We start from the raw sequence: 26153 nt of genomic DNA, 5'->3' as shown, positions 1-26153 counted from the left end.
GAGTCTATCTGCACCGCCGAGAATGGTTGTGCAGTCCGACTCGGGAGTGACAAGGTATCTGTCTCCTCCCGTGTTGAATCGACATCTTGCGATGACGCTGGAGTGTCCTCTCCAGTGAAGCTGAAGCTACAGAGCCTGGGCAGGGTGATATGGAGGGTCTGCTGTTGCCCATGCAGCAGACCGCCCCTCTCTTCGCAGCTGAAGGATCCAAGGGAAAGACGGAGTCAATACAGCTTGGCTTCAGGTGCGCCGCAGGAGTTGCCGGTGTTGACTACAACGTCAAACCGCCTTAGGGACTCCGGCTCCGGATTTTCTGTCGGGGTTTACTCCCTTAGCCTTTCCCCTGAAGAGGTATGCCGCAAGGCAGCGGAGGTTTTTTGGAGTCAGAGTTTTCCTTCTCTGATGTGCCCTGACTGGAAGATCGAACCAGCGACACTTAGCTCGCAGGCCGACGCTCAATCCACTGAGCCAAACCAGCCAGGGCTAACATCATTTGTATATCTCTATATAAATCAGAGATCCCTACTTTGGGGTTATTATTCATTATATCACATTTCATATTCATGTATACTGAAGCTCCTCCCCCAGGCCCTCTGAACATTATAAAACTTTCTGTCCAAACTGTCATGATGCAGGATAAATTAGGGTTTGTGTGTTTCTCACCTGGAGCTCCCCCAGGGCAGGTTCTCACTTCCTTTTCCTTGGTATAGTCAGGCAGGCAAAAGATCTCTTGGCTGCCAGCCTTATCCTTTCCTATTTAATTGTCCTGGTGATAACAGGACATAGGGTCTCAGTCAGTACTGGCTGCTATAACAGAATACCATACACTGGGCAGCTTAAATAATAAACATTTATTTCTCACAGTTCTGGAGGCTGCAAGTCCAAGGTCAGGGTGCCAGCATGGTCAGGTCTAGGTGAGGCCCTTTTTCCTGGCTATGTCTTTACATGACTTTGCTTATAGTGTGTGCTCAGAGGGATCCCATGTCTCCTTTTCTTAAAAGAAGGATCTTAATCCCATCATGAGGGCCCACCTTCCTGACTTAATCTAATTCTAATTTCCCAAGATTCCATCTCCAAATACCATTACACAAGGGGTTAGGGTTTTAACATAATGAGTTGGAGGGGGGGAGTGGCACACAAATATTCAGTCCATAGAAATAAGTGTTTAAAAAAAACAGTAAGGAATGAGGAAGACAAAGGTATATATCTTCTTTTGCATTAGTCTCTTAGCTGGTTCATATATAACCTATAATGCATAACTAATAATTTCTATTTATTGAAAAATAATTGGCCAAATATGCCATTGATGCAGAAATACATTAAAATGTGTGAAAAAATATATATAATATGGAGTTAACCAGATAGCTGTGGTAATCTAAGCTGGTGCTGATGAGGCTAAATGAACACCAGTTTAGTATTTACACTCAAGAATAACAGCAGTTGAAAGTTACACGCAGCTCATTGTGACACTGATGAGCCTTGTCTCCTGTTCTCCAGAGAACTGCCGAACTCCATCCCTCTTTATGGGCAGCTGGTTGGCAGGAGCATCCAGAGTTGTCAGGACCTGAGAGGCAGCCATACTTCCTGAGAGAATCACTCATTTTCAACTCTGATTTAATCATTTTAGATGATACATACCAAATGTTAGCATTGGTACTCTAAATACAGTTTCTTGACTTACTGAATTGGTTAGAATAAGTAACCAATTTGTAGGTGAGTCTGTGGTATCTCATGTCAGTTGCCAAAAGAGAGTGTCGCGTTGAGAGTGAGATGAGAGTCTGCTCCTGACAGGTGTGGGCCTCTGGGGCCATGGACCTAAAGCTTATCGTGAAGGTCTCTTATCATGAAAGATGGTCCCTTTATCAGGGACTGTCTTTTCCATAGATGTGTCCTAGCATCCAGAGCAAAGTCCTTGTCAATTACAGGCTTGCATTATTTTTTAATGAATAAATATGTAATATACACGTATGTTGAAATTGTAATTGTGTATATCCAAATTTTATATATATATATATATATATATATATATATATATATATATATACTGTTGCAAAAACTATAATAAAATATTGCCAGTGTAGCACATACTGTAGAACTATCTTGACCTAAATTTTTTAACAGCGTTAGTAAACGCACCAGGGGTTTAGTTGTAATGCACACATTACTGCACACTCCATTCAAAGCTCTAAAAATAGCAGCATCTTTATTTAGAACAGGTAAATGTATGGATTTCCTGTCTAGGCAGGCCCTGACCTACATACTCCCAGGATAGGCGCAGCCCTCCCTCTATCCTGTTCCCCTTCCCCCTACCCAGCTCCACCACTGCAGACACAACAGCACAGGGGTGGGGGCACCCCTTTTAGTACTCTCCACGTCTTCTGGGAGCCCCCTTTTCTGCCTCTCCAGTGCCCCATCCTAAGTACAAGCAGGTGCTTCTGTGAAAGAAGAGGTAAAAGAGTGTGAAGAGGAGAGAGAAAATTCAGCCTGTCCCATGCTGGGCAGCCTCTGGACCCCACCTTGCTGTCAGATCACCCCCAAAATGCAGAGAAAATGATTCACTTTTTGACCACTCTGCACCCTTTGCACAAGAGCTCTTGTCACTTCTTCCAAGTTACAGCTCCCTTTGTGATCTTGATCTCTGCCCATCCCAGCTTCCCTGCGAGCTTGGAAGCCTCAGGCCAGCCTGCTCCTGCTCTAGGCTGCAGTGGCTGCCCCAGGCTAGAGCTTCAGGAGTCTTGCGGGCTCCCTCGCTGCCTCCATTGAAAGTGTTGTGATTTCCCTGTTGGCTGCACTTTTGTCGGAAGTGCTGTTGGACTCTGTAGTGCTTCCTGGTTTGTTATGAATTAAATAGCCCTCGGTGCATCAGCCAAGGGACCAACCACCATACAAAATAATTTCTTTGGAAAAATGTATTGTGAGTCCCAAACAGCTCTCAAACTGTTGGAACACAGCCATTTTAGCAGCCAGTCTTTTATTTTCTTTATTATGGAATTTTATGGTGTTAAAGGGATAATGAGATGGCTGATGAGCTTTCAACTTGCCTTTTTTATATAAGGCAATTTTCCTTCCTGAATCCTGGGCAGAAACTTAGAAGCAACGCAAATGCCCATCAGTAAAAAGTAGATGAATAATATTCCAGTCACATTATAGTTACAAAAGAGTTTGCATGAATCTTAGCAATATAAATTTTAAAAATAATCCCAAAAGATTAGCCACAGCATTATATTTTGCATTGAAAAGTTTAAATAAAACTATTTTATAATTTTACAAGGGCAATAAAATCATATAAAAAGGAAAGAAAATAATGAACATGATTCAGAATGAAGCTTACTGGTGGTTGTTGAAAGTTAAATAACCTAGCTGTTGTCTGAGGTGGTGAGCTCATGGGTGCTTATTATGTTAATTAAAACAAAATTATATGCACAGGTCTACAGAAAGAAAAAATAATAAATACATTCTTTTCTCTTTGGTTTGAGGGATAAACACTTCTGTGATTGTTAGGATTGAATAAGAATGAATGACAAAATTGGTTTTCTTAGTAAATAGCAATTTAGGAGTATCACTCCTTGACTTTGAAACCAATCTAAGTAGGTCCAGTAGATCAGCAGAAGCACAGCTGCACCGGCAGGAAGGATCAGAGTCACTTAGCTTGGAGGTCGCCTGACTGACCACTGAGCTTCAGCCTCTCAGTCTCTGCTGGTCTTGCATGCATAACTTGCTTTAGGGGACAACTGAGATGAATTAACAGTCCTATTAATAATGTTGCACCAGCACCTGAGTGACGAGGTGAGAAGGGCACCAGACATGAATGTAGGTTGTGTTCCGAAGATCAATAGAACAGAAAATAGAGCCCAGAAATAAACCCACACTTATGTGGTCAATTAATCTATGACAAAGGAGAAAAGAATATACAGTGGGGTAAAGACAGCCTCTTCAGTAAATGGTTGGGAAAACTGGACAGGTACTTGCATAAAATGAAACCAGACCATTTTTTATACCATGTGCAAAAATAAACTCAAAATGGATTAAAGACTTAAATATAAGGCCCCAAACTATAAAACTAGAAGAAAACATAGACAAGTAAACTCTCTGACATTGCTCTTCGCAATAATTTTTTTCTGATATATCTCCTCAAGCAAGGGAAGCAAAAGGAAAAATAAACAAATGGGACTACATCAAACTAAAAAGCTTTTGCACAGTGAAGGAAACCACCAGCAAAATGAAAAGGCAGCCTACCGAATGGAAGAAGATATTTGCCAATGATACATCTGAAAAGAGATTAATATCTAAATTATATAAAGAACTCGCACAACTTAACACCAAAAGACAAACAATCTGATTAAAAATGGGCAGACGACCTGAATAGATATTTCTCCAGAGGACATACAGATGGCCAACAGACATATGAAAAGCTGCTCAATATCATTAATCATCAGAGAATTGCAAATTAAAACCTCAATGAGCTATTACCTCACACCTGTCAGAATGGATATCATCAAAAAGTCAACATACAACAAGTGTTGGCAAGCATGTGGAAAAAAGGGAATCTTTGTGCACTGCTTGTGGAATTGCAAATTGGTGCAGCCGCTATGGAAAACAGTGTGGAGGTTCCTCAACAAATTAAAAATAGAACTACCATATGACCCAGCAATCCCACTTCTGGGTATCCATCCAAACAAATCCAAAACACTGATTGCAGCATAATTACAGTAGCCAAGATGTGGAAGCAACCTAAGTGTCCATTGATAGGTGATTGGATAAAGAGGTGATACATAAATATAATGGAATACCACTCAGCCATAAAAAAAAAAAAAAAAAAGAAAGAAAAAGGAAACCTTACTACTGTGACAGCATGGATAGACCTAGAGGGTATTATGCTAAGTGAAATAAGTTAGTTAGAGAAAGACAATTATGATATGATTTCATTTATGTGTGGAATCTTAAAACAAAACAAAAAAATAAATGAACAAATAAGACAAACTCATAGATACTTTCTTTTCTATGTATATAAATAATCCATTTTGAATATTATTTAGAAATAACATGTTGTAAATGGTAGTTTTACTCTGCAGTAGGCTGACTAGAGAACACCCAAAGATATTATATCCGTATTCCTGGACCTTATTTTACCTTATTTGAAAAATGGGCTTTTTGTAGATGGGATTAAGTTAAATTAAGGACCTAAAATGAGATTATTCTGGATTATCCAGGTGGGCCCTAAATGCAGTCTTTAGCATCCTTATAAGAGAGAGGCAGAAGGAGATTTGATACAGAAGAGGAAAAGGCAGTGTGAAGACAGAGGCAGAAATTGGAATGATGTGACCACAAGCCAAGGAATGCTCTTAGCCCCAGAAACTGGAAGAGGCAAGATTCTCTCTTGGAGTCTGGGAGAGAGGGTGACCCTGCTGACATCTTGATTTCAGCCCAATGGGACTTATTTCCAACTTCTAACTCCAGAACTTCTTTGAGAGACTTGAGTTTCTGTTCTTTTAAGCCACCAAGTTTGTGGTTATTTGTTATAGCACCCATAAAAAATTAATACATTCCCATTAACATGTTTTTGAAAGTAACATAATTTTCTAAAACACAAAGCTTCAGTGTTATGAATCAGTGCAATAGCTCTGTCATTTTAAATTTTAATGTCATAAAAATATTTACAATACTACATTTTTTAGGGCAAAAGTTATAGTTTTGCATTTTCATGTCTTCCAATAATCAACAACTGCACACAGTCAATAGGAAAACTACTTTCATTCAGAAAAAAGAAAATAGTGATCAATTTGGGTCTGTGTTATGTATCATGTATGGCACATATATGTCACAGAATTTTAATTGGCCTCAAGTTTGCAGTTGAGGTAAAGAGCATCAGTGGATGAACTCAGTGTTTTTTATATTGCCACTATTTATACTCTGGAAGTTTCGGGAAATGATCAGAAGCCTCTTGCCATAAGGGACACCTGGGGTATAAGACCATTAAAGCAAGAATAGGAAAGCAGGTGCTGGTGGGTGAGCTCAGAATAGACCGCTGAACCAGTCCTCCAAGCTGTCACCCGTAGTAGTTCCTGCTGTGAGCTGCCAATGTCGCTGAACTTGAAATTGCCCACAACCTCTCCTTTCCTTTTCAAATGCTATTTGAACAAGTAAAGATGAAGGTTGGACCTGCGGCCCTAACTTCCTGGTACTGCTTGTGCTTTTTAGGTTAAGAAATCCAGTTAGAATGCGTTTTTTGAAGCAGTGCTCCTCAAACTTCCGTGTGCACCTGCATCGCCTGAGGTTCATGTTGGACTGGATTCTAGGTTCTGATTCTTCAGGTCGGGAGTGGGGCCTGAGCTGCTTTCTTCAGCGATGCTGATGCTGCTGGTTTAGACCACACGTTGAGTAGCAAGGCTCTAGTGGCTAGTGCTCCTGCCTCCAGGTCCCTCTGCCTGGCTTTATTTTTCTGCATTTGTGCCACTGCCTCGGGCAGTCAGCCTAGTTCTGCTGTGTTCACTTGGCAACATCACCCCTTCCAGCCTCTGCAGCCTCCACCCTCTGGCTCCTGAGCCGCGTGCACCTGTATTTCCATGGTCGTGGCTCCCACAGCGCACACTTAGGGACTGGCAGTCTTAAGCCACGAGAGCATCACTCAGTGAAAAGAAGAGAAGCTGTTGAGATGAGAGTGAACTTGATGAGGGAGTTGGGGTTTAGGGGAACAGGGAATAGAAACAGTAGGAGAAAAGAGAGGGGGAGAAAAGTGAAAATTTAGTTGGAGGAAAACATTTTAAATGAACTGCAGAATTTTCTAGTTAAGAACATTTTCTAATTTCTCTAATAGTCAATTGTTTGTTTTGTTTATTCACCTACTGAAAATCTTTTGTGGCCCTCTGGATCCAGGCCAAAGGCTTTAAATATATATAAACCACCTAACTAAACCGAGGGCCTCTAAGAGATTACCTAAGTGCATTGGGCCAGTCAGTGATCCCAACCTTATCTGACGTTAGAATCACCGGGAAGAGTTAGAAAATTCCACATACCTAGGATGCAGCTTGGTCAATTAAATGAAAATCTTTGGGATGTGTCCTAGCTTTAGTATTTTTTACCTGTGTTTTTAAAAATATTTCCCAGATGATTCCCATGTGCATCCAACTACCACTAAGCCAGACCTTTACCTTCTTGCAGGTGAATTGAACTCACTTAAGATAAAACTCTAAGAACTATTCTTTACTTACTTGGGTTACTGTTCATCTAAACCTTTGCCGCGTTAAAAACTGCACAACATTTTGGAAACCCGTCTTCTTTAACCCAGCACCTTCAGTCGAACAGCTGATGAAACATTGAAGTAGTTTTCTGAAGCCACAGCAGCTTTTCATTTTCTCAGTCCAGTAGCTCCCCCTCCTGGCTCTTCTTAGGTAAAGCTCCCTGCTCTGCAGAATCTCACTACAGGTTTGGCTGCCCCGTGCAGCGCAACCCCAAGTCTGCATTTTAAAGCAGTTTTTCTAACCTTACATCCAGCCTGTACACTGTTGACTGCTGCCCAAAATGAACAGTTCGAAGTCTAACCCCTTGTCCAGTGGCCCTTTAGCTTAAGCCTTAGGGAATGACGGAAGAGAGGAACTATATGAGTGTGCGTACTATACACGTACACACACACACCACATACATGCACATGTTTTGCTTATCTTGCTACTTGAAAATATTTTGATAGTTGCCATTGATTGTGCTGGTTCCCTGCAAAATAATGAACACTGATACTTACTTTGGATAGAAAATGGGGAAGGAAACCTATCATTCATCCCTTCTTGACCCTCCTTCCCTTCGCCATACCCTTTTCCTTTTCAACTCACTTCTCCCTCTGTACCCTCATTAGGACAAATGAAGACAAAGGTAGATATAAACACATGCCCTCCTCTTATTGCCCCAACTATTTGCTCTAGTGTTACATCAGGATGTTCCTGCATAGGACCCTTGTGTCTATGGAGGCAGAATTTGATTCTTATTATACCGGAATGCAAATTGTGGTGCAGGCCAACCCTTAGTGCCGATTAAAACGTATAAGGCTGCCTATTCTCTTTATACAGCTCTTGTCATTGGAATGTCCTTCTTTGTTGTATGCTAATGTTTCACCTCACTGCCCTTGTTCTCCATCTGACTCAGCACAGCACAAGCCAGTCCCCCATTGACATTGCAGTACTTGATTTATTCGAGGTGATGTCCCAGTCTCATTGAGAGTGAACACTTCCAATCCACCTCACGGGACATGGGTCCACCATCCACTGACCTTTCTGGGTACATCCCATAGAAGACTTCCTTGTTTAATTTTGTCCCTTTTTATTGGAAACATCTGGTATATCATATGATTCAGTGATTAAATCTGTATTTGTTGTTTATTGCTGGGTAACCGTATTACTGCAAACTTAACAACAACACACGTTTATTAGCTCACAATTTCTGTGGGTCATGAGTCCAGGCCTGGTTAGCTGGGTGATCTCCTTTAGGGTCTTACAGGGCAGTAATCAAGGTGTCAGCTGGGCCTGCAATCTTATGTGTGGGTCAGCTGGAGAAAGATCCGCTTCCAAGCTCACCTGGTCGTTGGCAACATTCATTTTCTTGCAGGTTGTTGGATGGAGGGCCTCAGGTTCTTGCTGGCTTTTGGCTGAGACCACCTTGTCTTGTGTTCTTCCTGCATGACAGCTTGCTTCCTCAAGGCCAGCAAGGCGGAATCTCCTAGCAAAATGGGAGTTAGTATCTTACACAATATAATCGCAGAAGTGACATCTTGTCACATTTGTTATATCATCTTGATTAGTTCCCTAGTCCTCTGCACACTCAAGGGAAAGAGTATGAACACCAGCAGGTGGGGACAACAGGCCACTTGAAAGTCAGCCCACCCCAATCTTCTTTGATTTCCACTGGGTGGTCTCATAAAATTTGTACTCAGCTAAAAGTCATGAATCCTTTTTTACACAAACTGTTGCCAGCCAGGTCTTCCCATCTTGAATAGCTAATTAATAAAACCTAAGTACTGGACTTTATGTTGATTGGTATTAGGTTCCCCTGTGTTAGGTTCAGGCACTTGTTCCTACCTGATTAAATACTTTTTTAATTCTGACTCAGCCATCCGAATATTACACATTCCTTCTATTTTGTGTCATCAGAGAATTAAGACATTTTTCTATGTCTTTCCTTAAATCACTGAAGAGATATATATGTATATATACATGTGTGTGTTTGCATGCGTGTGTTGGACTGGAGGAAAAGACAGAATGAAAAGGCCTAGTTTTTTTTTTTTTTTTTTTTTGTCTTTTAAAGATTTTATTTTTTTATTTTTAGGGAGAGGGGAAGGGAGGGAGAAAGAGAGGGAAAGAAACATCAGTATGTGGTTGCCTCTCATGCTCCCCACACTGCGGAGCTGGCCCGCAACCCAGGCATGTGCCCTGACTGGGAATTGAACCAGTGACCCTTTGGTTCATAGGCTGGTGGTTAGTCCACTGAGCCACACCAGCCAGGACAAACAAACAAAAAACCACCAAGTTTCTAATCCCCAAAACCTCTCTGTGGAGTCTGGTCAGCAGCTGTGAATCATCTAACATCACCTAAGTCATGTTTCTTCATCTCATCCTTCTGGGAGTGTACAGACAGCTCTTCAGGGCCTAGTCTTTCCAGTCAAACCAACCTGATTTTTAATTCCAGGTCCTCTTGATAATTATTTCTCTAGATGAAGAACACAGAGCAGTATAGGAGTTAGGAAGTTCTGGTTTCTCTCTGGCTCATCTTTGAACTTGATACCTACCATCTGGTCCAGAGTGGATGGGTAATGGCCAAGTCAAGTTGCGCTGAACCTCTTCACAAGTTTCATTTAGGACTTCTCATTGAGGAACCAGAAAAAGTCTTCCAGAAACCTAAAGTAGTACAGCAATGAAGTGATCATTATTTTAGAGATATCTATGTAGACTTTCAGAGACTTTCTTTGAAAATGATGAAAGTTATTTGGATCTTCTCCATTTCCTTAAATTTACTGCCAAGTCAGTGTGGAATCATTCACACTCCTGTAGCATGCCCATGTCTTCAAACAGAAAACTAAGGAGGGAGCCCAGCATGTCCCATGTCACTTCATCAGGACAGACTTGGGTGACCCAGTTTTATCTGCGTTTGATTGGTCAGAATCCCTCTGTCACAGACTCTCTGACCCCTGGTGCAGGAAGAACTATTAGCGTTCCCTGTTCTGCTGAAGCCCAGGCGTTGCTCAGGAAAAGCCCACGGACTCATTTTAGCAGCCCCAGGGCCTCAGCCAGAGCAAAAACTAGCAAATGTGAGAATTAGCAATGATTCCTAATTTGGAAGGGTAAATAAATGTTTCTGACAAACACTAGTTCTTGAACTCTGAGCTCTAGAGGTTTAGAATTTGTAAAGTACTGTGAATGTTTTAGCAGAGAGGCCCTTTTTCAATTAGTATCTTCCTCTGCCCCTCATAGAGGCCGTCACAATGGGTGATACTTAAGCCATACCAGTCAGCGCAGAGAGAAGTCTGGGAGAGTACACTTGAGGGCATTAAATCCTAGTTCATTGGGGTCAGGCAGTGCAAGCCCTCACTGATAAGGTGAGAGCCCCTCCTGTTTTTCTTAACAGATACTAAATCTCCGGGAATTTACAGAGACAGTCTTCTGGGAAGTAAGGCCATTTTGTGGCTGTAGTTTCACATTCGTTTTCTACTACTATATGTACTAAGAACTTCCAAATGTGTTTCTGGATCTGAAATCCCTTTCCTAAGATCCATAGCTGTATATACAACTTCCCTTTTCACATCCCTATCTTGACATGCAGGCATTTCTGACATGTAACAGGCCCAGGACTAAACTCATTGCTTCTAGCCCTCAAACTTGCTTTATCACCTGCATTCTTATTTTTATTTTTCAGATTTTTGCAGGAATCTTTATTCAATGCAAATACATATACTCACATATGTTGTCATGAGAAGTTGGCATTTTAACAGAGATTAAGGACTGACATTTAGGTATATAAGCATTTTGAATCTCAAATTTATTATTTTGTTTTATCAGAATTTTCATATAGTATTTGCAATTTAGATTCCATGAAAAATATGGAAATATTGCATACAGGGTATTGCAAAAAACATATCCATAATTTTAATGATTATAAAGTCTCTATTTACTAGCATACAGTTCCTTTTCAATGTTCACGATAAACTACATAAGTGTACTTTTTTATACTTAGCCTCTGTTTCCAAACTGATGACCATTCTGGTCTAGGCATTGCTGATAATGCAAAGCAACAGAATAACAAACATCAGGAATCATTTCATTTGGTATTTGAGCACATTCTCTTTCAATGGCTACTAATAATTCATCAATGGTTTTAGGATTTTTAGCATATAGGTTATTCTTGAAAAATCTCCAAAGGAAAAAGTCTGCGGTGTGAGGTCTGGTGAATGTGCAGGGTGATCTACATAACCGCTTCACCAGACCCATCTGTTTGGCAGATTCTCATTAAGATAGGCCCTTAGATCTTGGTGGTAATGGGGAGGTGCTCCATCTTGTTGTAAAAAGGGTCCTCATCATGAAAACCTTCATGTATATATGGCATGGCTGATTCCTGCAGTAAATTCAAGTAAGTGACACCAGTTACAGTACCTTTGGGTCCAGAAATCCCTAGTAAGAGTGGGGCTGTGGAGGAGACGGTGGTCTTCCCATATGGGGAAGGATCTTGCAGACTCCAGGTCAGTTGGCTATTCCCGGACCATGGCATGCTTGGTTTAACATGCTGGCATCCTTGTTGTATTCCTGGGCTCAAGCAGAGGGAAGGCAGAGAGGGCTGGAGACACTTGGGGAGAATTTGGTGTGGTGGCTTTGAGGGGAGAACTGTGGGAGCAGCCGACCGGGTCCCAGTGCTGACTCATCCTCAGTGCTGCAGGCAGACCATTCCCCTCCGAGTGGCATCAGCCTCTGCATTCTTGATTTCAACTAATAACACTTATTCCCTAAAAAATGTCTCTTAAATGGTAAGAAATGCATTTTACATCATGACCCACAAGGTGCACTCACAGGCACACACATGCAATCTGAACAGAAGTTTTGTAAAACACTATGATCTTCACCATGTTTTGTTGCCCTCTGATATTTTCTCTTTATTTCCTCTTTTGAAAAATGCTGATGTTATATTGAATGAAATTTATAATCACCAATGTTCATGGGACCCGTGATTTGGGGAAAATCTAAAACAGATAAAATATAGTTTCATTGGATTTGATTCTGGCCCTAGCCTCCCATCCTATAACCTAGTCTACAGCTCAGTCATGCCAAATATCACACTGTTACCCAGAAACATCATTCATTCAGTCATGCATTAACTGAGTGCATGGCACACGGTGGGCACTAGGGATACAAAGACAAACATGGTCTCCACTTGGTGGTCCACAGTCCAGTGGGAAGACAGACAAGTAACCTAACAATCATGCATGAGGTGGTAGGTAGGTCTTAAAGAAGTCTGCCAGAAGTCCTCAGAGATCACAAAGATCCCCACATGTAGCTTGGAGCAGAGGATCCAGAAAGTCAGGAAAAGGTGAGCCCTGGGCTAAAGTTAGGATCAGAGCTCGGTGTTAACCTGACCAGTTAGGGGCAGGACGTTCCAGAAGAGGAAACCAGTGAGAAGGTACGGGGGCATGAGCAGCATGGGCATTTAGAGAAAGTATTTTGACATAAGCCTTTCTTTTTAACCAAAATACTACCCTGTCACTCCCACGCTTTCTGTACTTGGCCAACCATTAGTCAGTGTTCCTTCTCCCACAGAACGATCCTCTCCAATGCTGCTTTTCTCCCTGCCTTCAGGTAGACTCAAGCACGTCCCACCCCACCTTGTGCCCTCACCTCCCTCTGCCTCTGAGAGAACACTCACCGAAGGCAGTCATCACTGCCCCTGTTCATCTGCCCCACCGGAGTAGGGTAGGAGCACCTCAAGGTAGAGCCCCAGGCCCCTCCCTCTGTCTTCTGTGACAGACACAGGAAAGGTCAGCCCAGTGAAGAGATGAACCAGTAAATGAACAGGGAGATGTGTAAGCCATAGCACAGGTTTAAGGTGAAGTGCTTAAGTGAATATGTAGAAGAGTTTTTAGTGTATCAGAGCATGTTGTTTTAAGATTAAATGAGGCCTGCCCTGGCTGGCTGGCTCAGTTAGTTGGAGCATTGTCCTGTACAACAAACGGTTGTGGGTTCGATTCCGATCACATTATGGATTCCATCCCCATTTGGGGCGCGCATGAGAGGCAACCTATTGGTGTTTCTCTCTCTCCCCCGCCCACCCCTTTCTCTAAAACCAATAAAAACATATCCTCAATTGAAGATTTTTTTTAAAAAGATTAAATTTGGCCTGAGATGCTTATTTACAGATGTGGTAACCACATTTTAAATGTTGATGGCACACTGGATGCAATTTTTATTTTTTTGCACTGTTTTATTTGCAAAAGACTGTTTTTTGGCTTTTAGAGAATATCTTCTTTCTAACTAAAAAGTATCATGGGAGTGGAATTTCTTAGTTGATTAATATAAATGAAATTGTGACATCAGAGACAACACACACCCACTTTCTCTGCTGCACAACCATATATTTTACCCAAACTGTCTTTCCCAAAATGGCTTTTATAAGAAGCAAAATTGACTTCTAATTCTTTTTTTCCTTTGCCCACTAGCTGCCTAGCTTGTATTTCCTGTGCCAATGGCCTAGGAGATGTAAACAGAAGAAGAATTTGAGGTCTGGAATCTCATCAGTCAGTACTATAATAACTCATAAAAAGTCATATAGTTTCTCTTTGCAAATAAATTTTATGAAATAGCCATAATATTTGATAAACACTTTGAAGCAGAACCCTGGATCTGGATGAGGATGGTGCCCATGAAAAAGTTTGGCTAACACAAACATTGTAGAAACATACAGTCAGGGTAGCAATCATGCCTTTATTAGCAGTGAGAGAACGAGATTCTGGTTCTGGCTGGACTTTTCATTGTTTATAAAACCTTGAAAGTATCTGTTTCACATTGATGGATTAGTTGTGATCAAGTTGTGAGTTGGCGCTGAAAGGTCCTCTCTTTAGTTGTTAAAGTTAATATCGTTGGACCCCTTTGCCCTTCATCAGAATTCAGTGTGAGCGCCACGCAGAGCTTCCCTGATGAGCTGTGTGCACTGTCTGCACACCTGATTGTCTCCCTTTCTTGAAATCGTGGTTGGAATTAGTGAAAAGAAAGGGGGGAATACCTTTTCCAAAGACACTGTTGTTACATTTGTTCATGTCAGACACAATGTCTGTGTCTCTTTTCCTGTCTCACTACTCTTCTAGCCCTCCCCTTGCCTGTTTTCACTCCCACCCCCAACCCAGCCCATCATAGTGTAACCTTGTTTATGTAGATCTGCCTCTTAGTCTTTGTGTTAATTAGTACTTGCAAAATTAACCAATCACAATTTTAAATAAATATTGTATTATCAGATTCCTTGAACTCAGATTCAGTGTTTCAGTGAGGAACATACGGTATGTATATCACCCTGACTCACCAGATGGGAATCGTGAGTGTAGCACTCACTGTATGTATGCCTACCTTTGACATGACACCCCTGTCCCCCCAGAAAATACATGCATAAGTAATCAGAGCTTTGTATTTTCTTATTGCCAAGAAGTACCTGCTAATCCTCAGAGATGAAGTGAATGTGCCTCATTCCCTCCCATGAAACCTGCCATTCCTCCTGTTTTGCCAGCTTCTGGCTTTATCTCGTACCCTTTCTAGCTTCTGACTCTTCGTGTTGGTTCATGATAGTTGGACTTAGAGCATGTGGCACTGACTCCCCTGACCAGGGGGAAAAGTAGGTGGGCGAGGTTCTCTCACATGGCCAATGCTTGCCTCACCGGACCCCATCTTCTGTGGGTGCTTTGAATAATATCTAATAGGGACATGGTGCTGGCTGCATGCCATGTAGTGTTCTCACCTCCAGTTTACAAATGAGGAAGTGGGAGCTCAGTGCAGTTGTTTCTTGCCCAAGGTCCCATAACTAGTTAGTAAGTAAGTAGAGGTGCAAGACAGGCTCCAGGGTCTGGGCTCTGAACCATTCAATCCCACTGTCTCCTTCCGTGACTTACTGTGATCATTGAGTATAATAGTCATGGACGGTGGAGTTGGAAAAGCCAATAGAGCGTGCCCAGTTATATGTAAGCTGAAATTGCCCTTTAATTCCTTTAACCAGATCAAACACTGTGGTGATAGAGAAGCACACAGGGAACGAAGGCAGAAGTGTGGGTAGAGAAAGGAAAAAGTCTAGAGAGGACAGTATTTTGGGGCGAGGAACCTATAAATCACATAATTAAAGATGTTAACTGTAATGAGCATGTGCCAGTAGAGAATGTGAGCCTCCCAAGCTGTCTGTCCTGCTTCTTTGAAACATAACGATGCTCAGACAGAGGATGTGGGATGAAAAGTGACAGAATCCTTAGAACTGTTCAATGACGAGACATCTGATACTGGCATGAAGGACAAAAGCTCATGAAAGAATCATGAGGGACAAGGACATACCTTATTCAGCACCATGAAGATGAGCTTATCATATGAGTCCTAAACCTATTTATTAAGTTTGGAGTTGATAAAATGCAGCCGATTTAACTTGTCTCTTTCAGCTGCATTTGTTAAAACACAGACATTCATCTTGGGTGGCTCTTTAGCCAGGTTTGTTTTTTACTGAAATAAAATTCCTGGCACATGATCATGGAAAACAAAATTCAGAGTTTCATCATATGCAGTGTACTATTTTCTACACTGGAGACTTTTGAGTTGCTTTGGAAATAATAACTCTGTTTCCACAATTTCCTGCTCTCCACTAGGTTCTTGGGACGCCAAACGAGGACACTTGGCCTGGAGTTCATTCTTTACCACATTTTAAGCCAGGTATGTTCCATTAATTACAAATGACTACGTGCTTCCTGTATGCAAAAGCTGGAGATATAAATGTTACCCCTCAAGCTAATATATTACCTTGAAAACTTCTGGTTACTTTTGCCGTTGTGTATTCCAGCTGTTAGTGGACTTTTCCTTTTATTTTCACATTTTATTTGTCTGTAAAGATAAAATAAATGACACCCCTTGTTATGAGAGATTTTTGTCCCGAAGGAGGTACCTCTTTTCATTTGACAGGCTAATCTTGAAGTAAACATTCACTTTATCATCAGTTAGACTAGCGTCTGTGTCTATACCAACAGACTTTAGATTGGGGTACAACAATATGTGACTTCTTGTTGTAATACTAGGAAAAGTATTAAATTGTAAAAAAAGGAAAACATCACATTTTAATTTTTTCTAAACTAGAAATTTATGCTCAGTTAGTTTGAGTTTAAACATGTTAAATGTTCTGAATGTCATATTGTATAGCATTCAGTCTTTCATAATGTGAAACGTTTTTTTTTTTTTTTCCCCTTTTAAGTATATTTTATTGATTATATTGTTACAATAGTTCCAATTTTTTTTCCCCTTTGCTCCCCTCCGCCCAGCACCCCCCTTCCCCAACAATCCCCTCTCCAAGTCCATGCCCATGGGTCGTACATACAAGCTCTCCCGCCTCACCCTTTCATATATTCTTCTTCTTCTTTTTTTAAAATTAATTAATTAATTAGTTAAATATTTTAACAATAAAAAATAACAATTCCTCCCTCTCAGACTTAAGACCCTTTACAATCTTATAAAGGACAATGGATGAAGGTCTCGGGCTCCTCTAGCTGCTTCAAGCTGGACATGGTCGTCGTCCTACCTACCCGTGGGTCAAGAAATCCCTAATAAGAGTGGGGATGTGGAGGGGAGGGTGGCCTTCCCACAAGGGGAAGGATCGTGCAGACTCCAGGTTGGTTGGCTGTCTCTGGACAACGGCATGCTTGGTTTGACAGGCTGGCATCCTTGTTGTATTCTGGGGGCAACAGGGTTAAAGGACATCATTTAATCCGTAACCACTAGATGACAAAAGACAGGTATTAATTTTTCAATGTCCCACATTAGGGAAAAGAAGGGCTTCTTTGGAGGAAGGTGTGCCAGGTACATCTCACCTGTCCAAAACCCTTTTGCCCGTTATACTTATTTTGGACTGAGGGAAATATTTTAGGTTTCCCCCATCTCAGGCCTCTGGGCTTTTTCTGTCCAAGCCATTAGGATAGAAAAGAGAAACCAGTTTTAAAGTGAAGCCCACAGACCACCCCGTTCTTCACCAACCCAGCCACTTAGTTCAGCCAAACCATTGAGTCTCAGGAGGCAGCAATGCAGACAGGATTAAGTGAGGCCTATGCATACAGATAATCACTCAGGTAATGAGATTGTAGGCTTATGCCCTTTGAAAACAGAAAACACATGTTAATTTATGTAACATAACCCACATACAAGTCTCTAAATCTGTAGGACTGTCTTATCGGAAGGAAAATCCTTGTCCTTCTAATATTCACTGAACTTGCATTTCTATTCTTTATATTTTTATTCCCCCCCCACTAAAAAATTTTCTGTTTGTTTGTTTTTCCACTACAGTTGTCTCACTTTTTTTCCCCCTCTTGCTTCCCTGCACCCTGCCCCCCCCCACAGTCAGTCCCCACCCAGTTGTCCATGTCCATGGGTCATTCATACATGTTCTTTGACTAGACCCTTCCCCTTCTTACCCCTTCTCTCCCTCCCATCTCCCCCTTTGTTACTGTTAGTTTATTCCTTGTTTACATACCTCTGGTTCAATTTTGCTCATTTGTTTGTGTTGTTCATTAGTTTCCTGTAACAGGTGACAGCATAAGGTAATTTTCTTTTGTTGCCTGGCTTATTTCGCTAAGCATTATTCTCTCTAGTTCCAATCATGTTGTTGCAAATGGTAGAAGTTCCTTCTTTCTTTCAGTACTTATTCATTGTCATTTTCCCCCTTTGTACTCGTGTTCCTCTCTGTCTCTCTGTTTCTTCATCTTCTTAAAGCAGACCCTTTAGCATCTCTTGCAATGCTGGTTTGGTGGAGATGTATTCTTTTAGCCTTCTTTTGTCTTGGAAACTCCTTATTTCACCTTCCATTTTGAATGAAAGCCTTGCTGGGTAGAGTATTCTTGGTTGTAGGCCTTTGTTTTTCATTGCTTGGAATATTTTTTGCCATTCCCTTCTGGCTTGTAGTGTTTCTGCTGAGAAATCTGATGATAGCCTTATTGGAGCTCCCTTGTATGTTATTAGTTGTTTCTCTCTTGCTGCTTTTAGGATTCTCTCTTTGTCTTTGAATGTTGGCATTTTAATTATGATGTGTCTTGAAGTGGGCCTGTTGGGGTTCATCTTCATTGGGACCCTCTGTGCTTCCTGGACTTGCGTGACTCTTTCTCTCGTCATGTTAGGAAAGTTTTCTGTCATTAGTTTTTCAAAGAGGTTTTCTATCCCTTGCTCTTCTTCTTCTCCTTCTGGAATTCCTATGATACGGATATTATTACGTTTCATGTTGTCCTGCAGCTGTCTTAGAACCTCTTCAGTCTTGTTCAGTCTTTTTTCATTTTGTTGCATTGTCTGGGAGTTTTTGTGTAGGTTGTCCTCCAGCTCGCTGATCCGATCTTCTGCTTCCTCTAGCCTGCTTTTAATTCCTTCTACTGTGTTCTTCAATTCAGAGATCGTATTTTTCATTTCCTCCTGGCTCTTATTGATAGCTTCTATGTCCTTTTTCATGCTCACGTAATTTTCTGTGAGTTCCTTGTAGTTTTTCTGGAGTTCTTTGAAGTTTCCGCTGAGCTCATTCAGCTTCTCCATAATCCATGTTTTGAATTCCATATCTGATAGTTCGCTCCCCTCTATTTCATTTAGCACTCTTTCTGGGGATTCTACCTTTCCTTTTGATGGGAGGTTGTTTCTCTGTCTCCCCATTTTTTTGACTCCTATTGTTTGTTGGTGCTTCTTGGAATGATCTGCACTTCCTGGATCTGCCTCTGGTGGCGTCAGATCATCTACCAGTCTGGCCCTAGGCAGCCTGTTGGAGACTTCCAGGGATCTACTGCTGTTGTCTGTCTTCTTTGATTGTTAATCTATTCAATCTGTGATTAGCTGTCAGGCTTAAGGACTGTGGGTGTGGCAGCTTAATTCCTGTAGGCAGGGCTTTTGCTTCCCCTCAGGCTGACGCCACTTGGAGGGGAATGGTCTACCCGCAGTACTGGGGATGAGTCAGCACTGGGACCCAGTCAGCTGCTCCTCCAGTTCTCCCCTCAAAGCCACTGTGCCAAATTCTCCCCAAGTGTCTCCAGTCCTCTCTGCCTTCCCTCTGCTTGAGCCCAGGGTAAGTGGTGGCCAAAATATTTTCGTATGTGATCCACTTAAGAGCTCTTTTTCTCCTGCTGTTTCTCTCCGGCTAGCAAGAAAGCCTGTGGCTTTTCGCTTTTCACAGCTGATACTATTTTACTTTCCACTCTGTCGCTGTAGGCTGGGAAGCCCAGCTGGGGGTTTAGACCCTGCCCTTCTCAGGGGGAATCCCCGGCTGCTGAGCTGTTTCTCAGCCCCTTCAGCTGCCACCCGTGGGAGCCCAGCCAGCCCTTCCACGTCTCCGCACTCCCTACCGGTCACGTTGTGATGTAGCGGCCTTTTCTGTCTCTCCGTGGTTATAAGACTTCTCTCCAGCTGGTGTTCGGTTCGTTATTCCAGATGATTTCTCCAAAATTACATTGTAAATCCAAACTAGTTCTAGGAGGAAGTTAGTGTAGCTTCCACTTACTCCTCCGCCATCTTGTTTCTCCGTGAAACGTTTTTAAACACCCAAACCGGAAAATCTGAGAGAAAAATTCAGAATTTATAAAAATAAGCTGTCGCTTTTTTCCTACCAGTAGGTGGCAGTCGAGAAACTTTCAATTTTAATAATTACACTAAATGGAAGACTCGCAAACTTGGTCTGTTTAACTTTCAGAGGAGGGATGAAAGGTTTGGACTTGGAAATTTAATAAAAATCAGTGGAATGAATTATTTTAAAGTGATTCTCTTGTTGGTTTTTTAAAAACTTTTCTTGGTTACAAAACATGCATTATAAAATGCAAACCTACCATAAAATTACTGAAAGGGATTTTATGGGAGATCTAATAGTTCATTATTTTATGAGGGAGAAGAGCTATGAATAATTTGTTATGGGAGCCAAGTATATTATTTTTCTCCTCTCCCCCTCTTTTGGGAGACCATCAGGAATAAATTATCAATCCCAAAGAATGACTGAGTTGGGAAACTATATTTATTCTTATTATTTTTATTCTGAAAGTGTAGTGAGCTGAGAATTCTTTTATCTTCTTCAGTGCCCCAAGGACTCTTTGTACTGTTACTAAAATGTTTAAATAACTTCAATGTTCTAAAAGATTATAGCAACTTAACAATTTAGATGGATTTTTTCCTTATTTTTTTAACCAAACAAGAATCATCCTCTAACTGCTTTAATTGTCCCTCAGGAGTCTAAGTGAGAACAAAGCTCTTTATAAATGTTCCAAATGTGACTCTTGAAGAAGGTTAGCTTCCTCATGTTAGTATCTAAAATATTAAGCCCTAAAGAAATAAAACAAAAGATCCTGGCTGGGTAGTTCAGTTGGTTCAAGCATCATCCTAAGGTACCAAGGTTGCAGGTGCGATCTCCAGTCAGGGCATGTGTATACAAGAAGCAACCAATGAATGCATTACTAAGTGGCACAACAAATCGATGTTCTTCTCTCTCTGTCTCTCTCTTTCTCTCCTTTCCTCTCTTTCTAAAATCAATAAATTTAAAAACTGAAAAAAGTAATAAAGGAGACTATGAAAAAAATTTAAGTGAGTAAAGATAGCTGCAGAAAGGAAAATTAAGGTAGTCGTTTGGCCTGCCAAGTTTCTGCACTAGAAAACGAGTAATTTGTTTAATTTGGTGTGAATATAATTTATCTTCATTAACAACATACAAAAGCATTTATTAAATGTGTCCTGGGAAGTAATATGATGTAGTGGAAAATAAGCTAACAGATTGGGAACTTCATGACATCAGAGACTGTGCATAATACACATTTTGGTGTTCAACAGATGTTCATTGTCCTGAATTACATTGAGTAAAACAGACTTCACTAATGTGACTTTTCTGATAGACGTATATAAATTAGGATATATGTGTTTAAGTTATTAATATTATGGACAAGTGTCACTAGACACATAATACACAATAGGTAATAGGGGTTCAGAAGAATAACATGTTTAGATGATGTAAGGAATGGGAGCTGACAGAAAAGAAAGATATGATGGGCAAAGCGTGGGGCTTGAGGATGAGAGTAGATGTGATATATGCTTCCTGAGTTGGCTTGAGAGGAGTCAAGGGAAGACAAGGTAACAGACTGGGGCAGAGGAAGCCAGTCTGAGTCCTTTCAGGCAGCCCAGTAACCAGACCATCTTGGGGTCCTGGCCTCTGCTGCCTGGACCTCATGCTCCTCGGGAAGAAGACACACATTCCCAGAGGAGAATGTTATTAGCAGTAGCCGTCTGTCTGTCCTCCTGTCCTACCCTGACTCTTCACCTCCTTATTTTACCCCCAGGAGTACCTTAGAAATCCTGAGGGAAAACAAAAAGTCTGAGCCATGAGGGCATACTTTGTTTTGTTTTCTTTTGTTTAATAGACTACATTTTGGAGCAGTTTCGATTCATAGCAAAATTAAGTGAAAGGTACAGGGATTTCCCATATACCGATGCCCCCATCCATGCACAGACAGCCTCCCCATTATCAACACCCCCACCAGAGGGGTACGTTTGCTACACTGATGGGCCTCCATGGACATGTCACAGCCAAAGCCCATAGTTTTCATTAGGATTCGTTCTTGGTGTTGTGTATTCTATGAGTTTGGACAAATGGAAGATAACATGCATCCACCATTAGCATATCATGCAGAGTAGTTTTCCTGCCCTAAAAATCCACTGTGCTCCACCTTTTTATCCCTCCCTACTCCCTAACCCATGGCAGCCACTGATCTTTTCACTGTCTCCATACTCTTGCCTTTTCCAAACAGTCATACAATTGGAATCATGCAAGATGTTGCCTTTTCAGACTGGCTTTTTTCACTTAATATGCATTTCAGTTTCCTTCATGCTTCCTCATGGCTTGATAGCTGATTTCTTTTTAGAGCTGAGTATTCCATTGTCTGGATGTTTATGTATTCACTCACCTATGGAAGGACGTCCTGATTGCTCCAAGTTTGGGCGGTTCTAAATAAAGCTGCTGTATGCCTCTGTGTTTAGGTTTTTGTGTGGATGTAAGTTTTCAGTTCCTTTGGGTCAATACCAAAGAGTGTGATTGATAGGTCAGACATATTTTGCTTAATTTTTGAATAGGTAATACATCAAAGCCATTACAGATATCAAATAATATTAAAAGGAGCGTGGTGCAAAGCCTCCCATCTATCCACTTCCCCAGAACCACTGCCCCCACCACAGGCCCCATTTTGTAGTTTCTTATGTGTCTTTTTTTATGTAAGTGGAAGAAATTATAAAGGTATATTTTTATACTTCTCATATTAAACATAGTTTTCAGTCTTGCTTTTCATGCCACTGTACAGAAGAGGCCAGTGACAATTTCTTCCTCTCTTCAGCCACGTTGTTTTCTACTGTGTGGATTTCACCTGTCCCCTGCTTACGGACGTTTGGGTTGTTCTAGAGTTTGCTATTATAAATTACCAGAAGGTTAAAGAATGAATAGGTGTATACGGTTATACTTTTGAACACCTCTGACAAGTTGCTGTCCAAAGGGATGGTACCAGTTGGCTCTGTTACCAGCAATAGTATTAGGTCTTGGAGAGTACTGTGGAGGAAAACAGAGCAAGAAATGGGTTCAGGAAGTGCCAGGGAAGGGGGTGATTTATGCTTTTTAATTGTAAATGTGATTAAGGAAGGTCCCACTGAAAGGGTGGCATTTGACTGAAGGACGTGAAAGAGCCCTCAGGATATTTGAGGGGAGAACTTTACAGAGAGATCCAGTACAAAGGCTCTGAAGTGGGAAGAAGCGGGTAGAAAATGAAATCAGAGACAAAGGGCTGGGGCCAGTCTTGTAGGGTCTTGAGGGCTGCTAGGAGTCTTCATCATTTACTCTGAATTAGATAGAAAGCTCTGGAAGGTTTTGATCAAGACCATGCATGATCCGGGTGACATTTTAGTAAGACCACCCTGGCTCTGATGCTGAGGATGGGGGGTAGGGCAGAGGCAAGGAGACCAACAAGGGGACTGGGACAGGAATGTAGGGCAGAGGTGATGCCCTGTGCCTGGAATTCAATTGTCTCCCTTCTCAACTTCTCTGTTTCAGCTCAGAACTTAACATGATTTCCCCCTGGAAAGTATAGCAAAACTGGAGCAACATTGTAAGAATTGCTAAAATATTAAAGGAACAATTGGATAACAACTGTGTTTTATTCTTTAGTATTTAGCCTGTGTATACCCTCTTCTGTTCTCACATTTATGCTAAATTCCTTAACCTCAGCTTATTTCCACAACAACCAGGCAGCTGGGAAAGACCGCAGTTGCATAATATAAATAGCATACGTGCATATGTGTTAAATGTATGTCTACTACACATAATGAGCCTAGAACTTGAGAGCTGCTGCTTGCCCATCATTACTTCCACTTAAATTTCTCTTAAATGAAATGGGATGTGGCTCTGTTCCTTCTTTGAACCTGGTTGCCTTCTCATGTTTTCTTCTTTACCCTCAGGGTACTGTGGTTTATGGTATCAAAAGTAGGGGGGGGTCCCCCTCTCTCTGCTCCCTTCTTCCTCCTCTCCCTCCCCCTCTCCCTGCTCTCATACTAGAGTGTCTCCTTCTGTCTTTATCCTCAGGAGGCTCGCTGTGGGCCCACCTCAGAGGTGATAGGTTACCATGTGGTATTCTCAGCACTTCAGTCATCGTGTCACCTGTGATTAGGCTCAGGCCATGCCTCATTCTCCAACAAAAATCGAGAGTCCATTGTAACGTTAAGACATTTTTTCCTTTCACTGCATCATAGTTACTCACTAATGAGATGCTTTCACATAATGCTTTGTGCCTTGATTTCCTTCCGGGACAGTGAGGGTTGTCCCGTGAGAGTCACAGGATTGCTTCCCTGGCCTGCTTGGCCCATCGCTATTCTAGGTGGACAGAGGCAACGTGGCTTATGTCCTCTGGGGAAGCGATGCTTGAAATTATTTTTATAAGACAGACTTAGCATTAATTTTTTTTTCAAAATACCTCTTTCCTACATATTTGAGGGACTTGGGCTTTGCAGCATTGTGGTAACCCTAGATCAGGGTAGAACATAGGTAGACATTTACAGTTCTCCCGGATGGTAGAGTCAGGGATGGAGAATTCACAGAAGACTTTGGGATTTCCTGCTGTTATGACAAACCCCAGGGCTTGCGTGAGCTGGCAGTGAGGGGTGTTCTGGTTGTTCCATAATGAAGGAAATTGAATATTAGAGCTGGAGGAGCTCCAGGGCCATCGAGTCCTACTCTCTCCTTTGTAAGGTTAGGAACCTGAGGTCGGCAGTGTTAAAGGACCTGCGTGGAGTTAGAGTCAAAGGTGCAGGTAGATCCAGCTCTGCCCGGGTTTCTGTTCACTGCTTTTTTTTCCCAGCATACATCACAGAAGATCATGCTGCTGGATCTGAATTGTTCCCACTGAGTTCTCACTGACCTTACCTTCTTCTAAGGAACATTTTTTTGACTCAACCGCTTTTGTTTTGTGGTTGTTGTTGTTTGAAAGGAACTTTAAATTTTATTTTTTCAATTACAGTTTACATTCAATGTTATTTTGTATTTGTTTCAGGTGTATAGCATAGTGGTTAGACAGTCATCTACTTTACAAAGCATTCTTGCTGATATTTCCAGTACCTACCTGGTACCAAACGTTGCTAATACAGTGTTATTGACTATATTCCCTATGTTTTTTTTTTATTGACAATTAGTTTATAAAGAACATATCAGGAGTGTAGAGAGGATCTGATCTCTGTATTTAGTAAAATACATCAAAGTCTGTATAAAATAGTTTGTCTATGAAACAACATGTAGATTTCATGTCTGATGTTTTTAATCCTTTCTTAAATGCTTCTAACAAAGGGACATTCAACAGTTATTTAATGACAAATTGTTATTATGGAGTTTAAAAAAGAAAGGCATTGTTAAATTCAGGGGGAAAATGCTCCTAGACCAGAAGGTATTAAAAGTAGTGAAATTTAGATTAAACTAATTCTATTTTCCCAAATCAAGCAAGAGAATAGGACATTTTTAAAATGATTATATTATTCCTAAGAGAAAGGTGTCTAATACAAGAGGCTGTTTGATTAAGGAAAGTTTGATGAAGAATTTTTTACAATGAATGAAATGAGATAAAAACAGAAGAATTTGCCATTGGAGGCAAATTGCAGAATGGTAATATTTTATACCTTTTATGCTTGAAACTAGGCCCACAGACACACTGACCTCGAAGGCAGCGCTTAAATATGGACTTAGTTGTACTCAGGTTGTGTAATGAGGTGAAAAACTCTCCTCAAGGCCCGCCTGTTCAAAGGCCAGATTGAGGCCCCAGAACTAAGTAGATCTAGACTTCATAATTTTAGAGGGAAGGTGTAAATTCTTTCAGAAGTATAGTACAATGGCAATAACGGCTTACATTTTATGATGTATTTTATTATTTACAAAGCAATTTAACACATTATCTCAATAGGTACTTAAAATATTTCTGAATCATTATAATGTTATTATCCTAAAACCATTATCCCATTTTACAGACTAGGGAACAGTCTCAGAGAGACTGTGGGGCTCGCCCAAGGCCACATCTCCAATATATAGCAGAGCCAGGAATCAAAACCAGGTCTTTCAGTCCCCAGCCTAGAGTCCACATGGATGCCTGTGCCTCCCTCTAAGCAAGCGACTGCAGACAGATGCATGAGGGGGAATTGGCAAGCTCTCCTCGGCCTTGCCTTGTGTCACCTTGGCAAAGATCTGTATCTTCTTGTAGACTTCTAGAACCCACTCTCCACCAGCATCTTCTCAAGACCTTTAAACCTGTGCTTCCAACAAACTGTCGACTCCAGAATGCTCTCTGGGGATATTTAGTTTCATATGTGCGGTCCTTAGTACCTAGTGTGGAAACTGCCCAGGTTCATGATGTGCAGACCTGAGGAAGTTTGAGCCCTTAGCCTTGGTCACAC

At 41.4% G+C, this 26153-nt stretch overlaps 1 protein-coding gene across 3 annotated transcripts in view; it reads left to right on the top strand.

The window, feature by feature from the left end:
- Positions 1-26153, top strand: part of CDK14 (cyclin dependent kinase 14) — a 564775-nt gene that overhangs the window by 396834 nt on the left and 141788 nt on the right. For all 3 annotated transcript variants that reach the window (XM_090287257.1, XM_090287258.1, XM_090287259.1), the window contains one exon: positions 15851-15914. In XM_090287257.1, the coding sequence (XP_090143383.1) occupies positions 15851-15914 (64 nt within the window). The remainder of the gene's footprint in view (positions 1-15850; positions 15915-26153) is intronic.

This window comes from Furipterus horrens, unplaced genomic scaffold (assembly GCF_987537825.1).
Source record: "Furipterus horrens unplaced genomic scaffold, mFurHor1.1.pri manual_scaffold_9, whole genome shotgun sequence".
NCBI classification, from domain to species: Eukaryota; Metazoa; Chordata; class Mammalia; order Chiroptera; family Furipteridae; genus Furipterus; species Furipterus horrens.
Note: the sequence above shows the minus strand (reverse complement) of the source record. Positions and strands in the feature narration are given on the sequence as shown.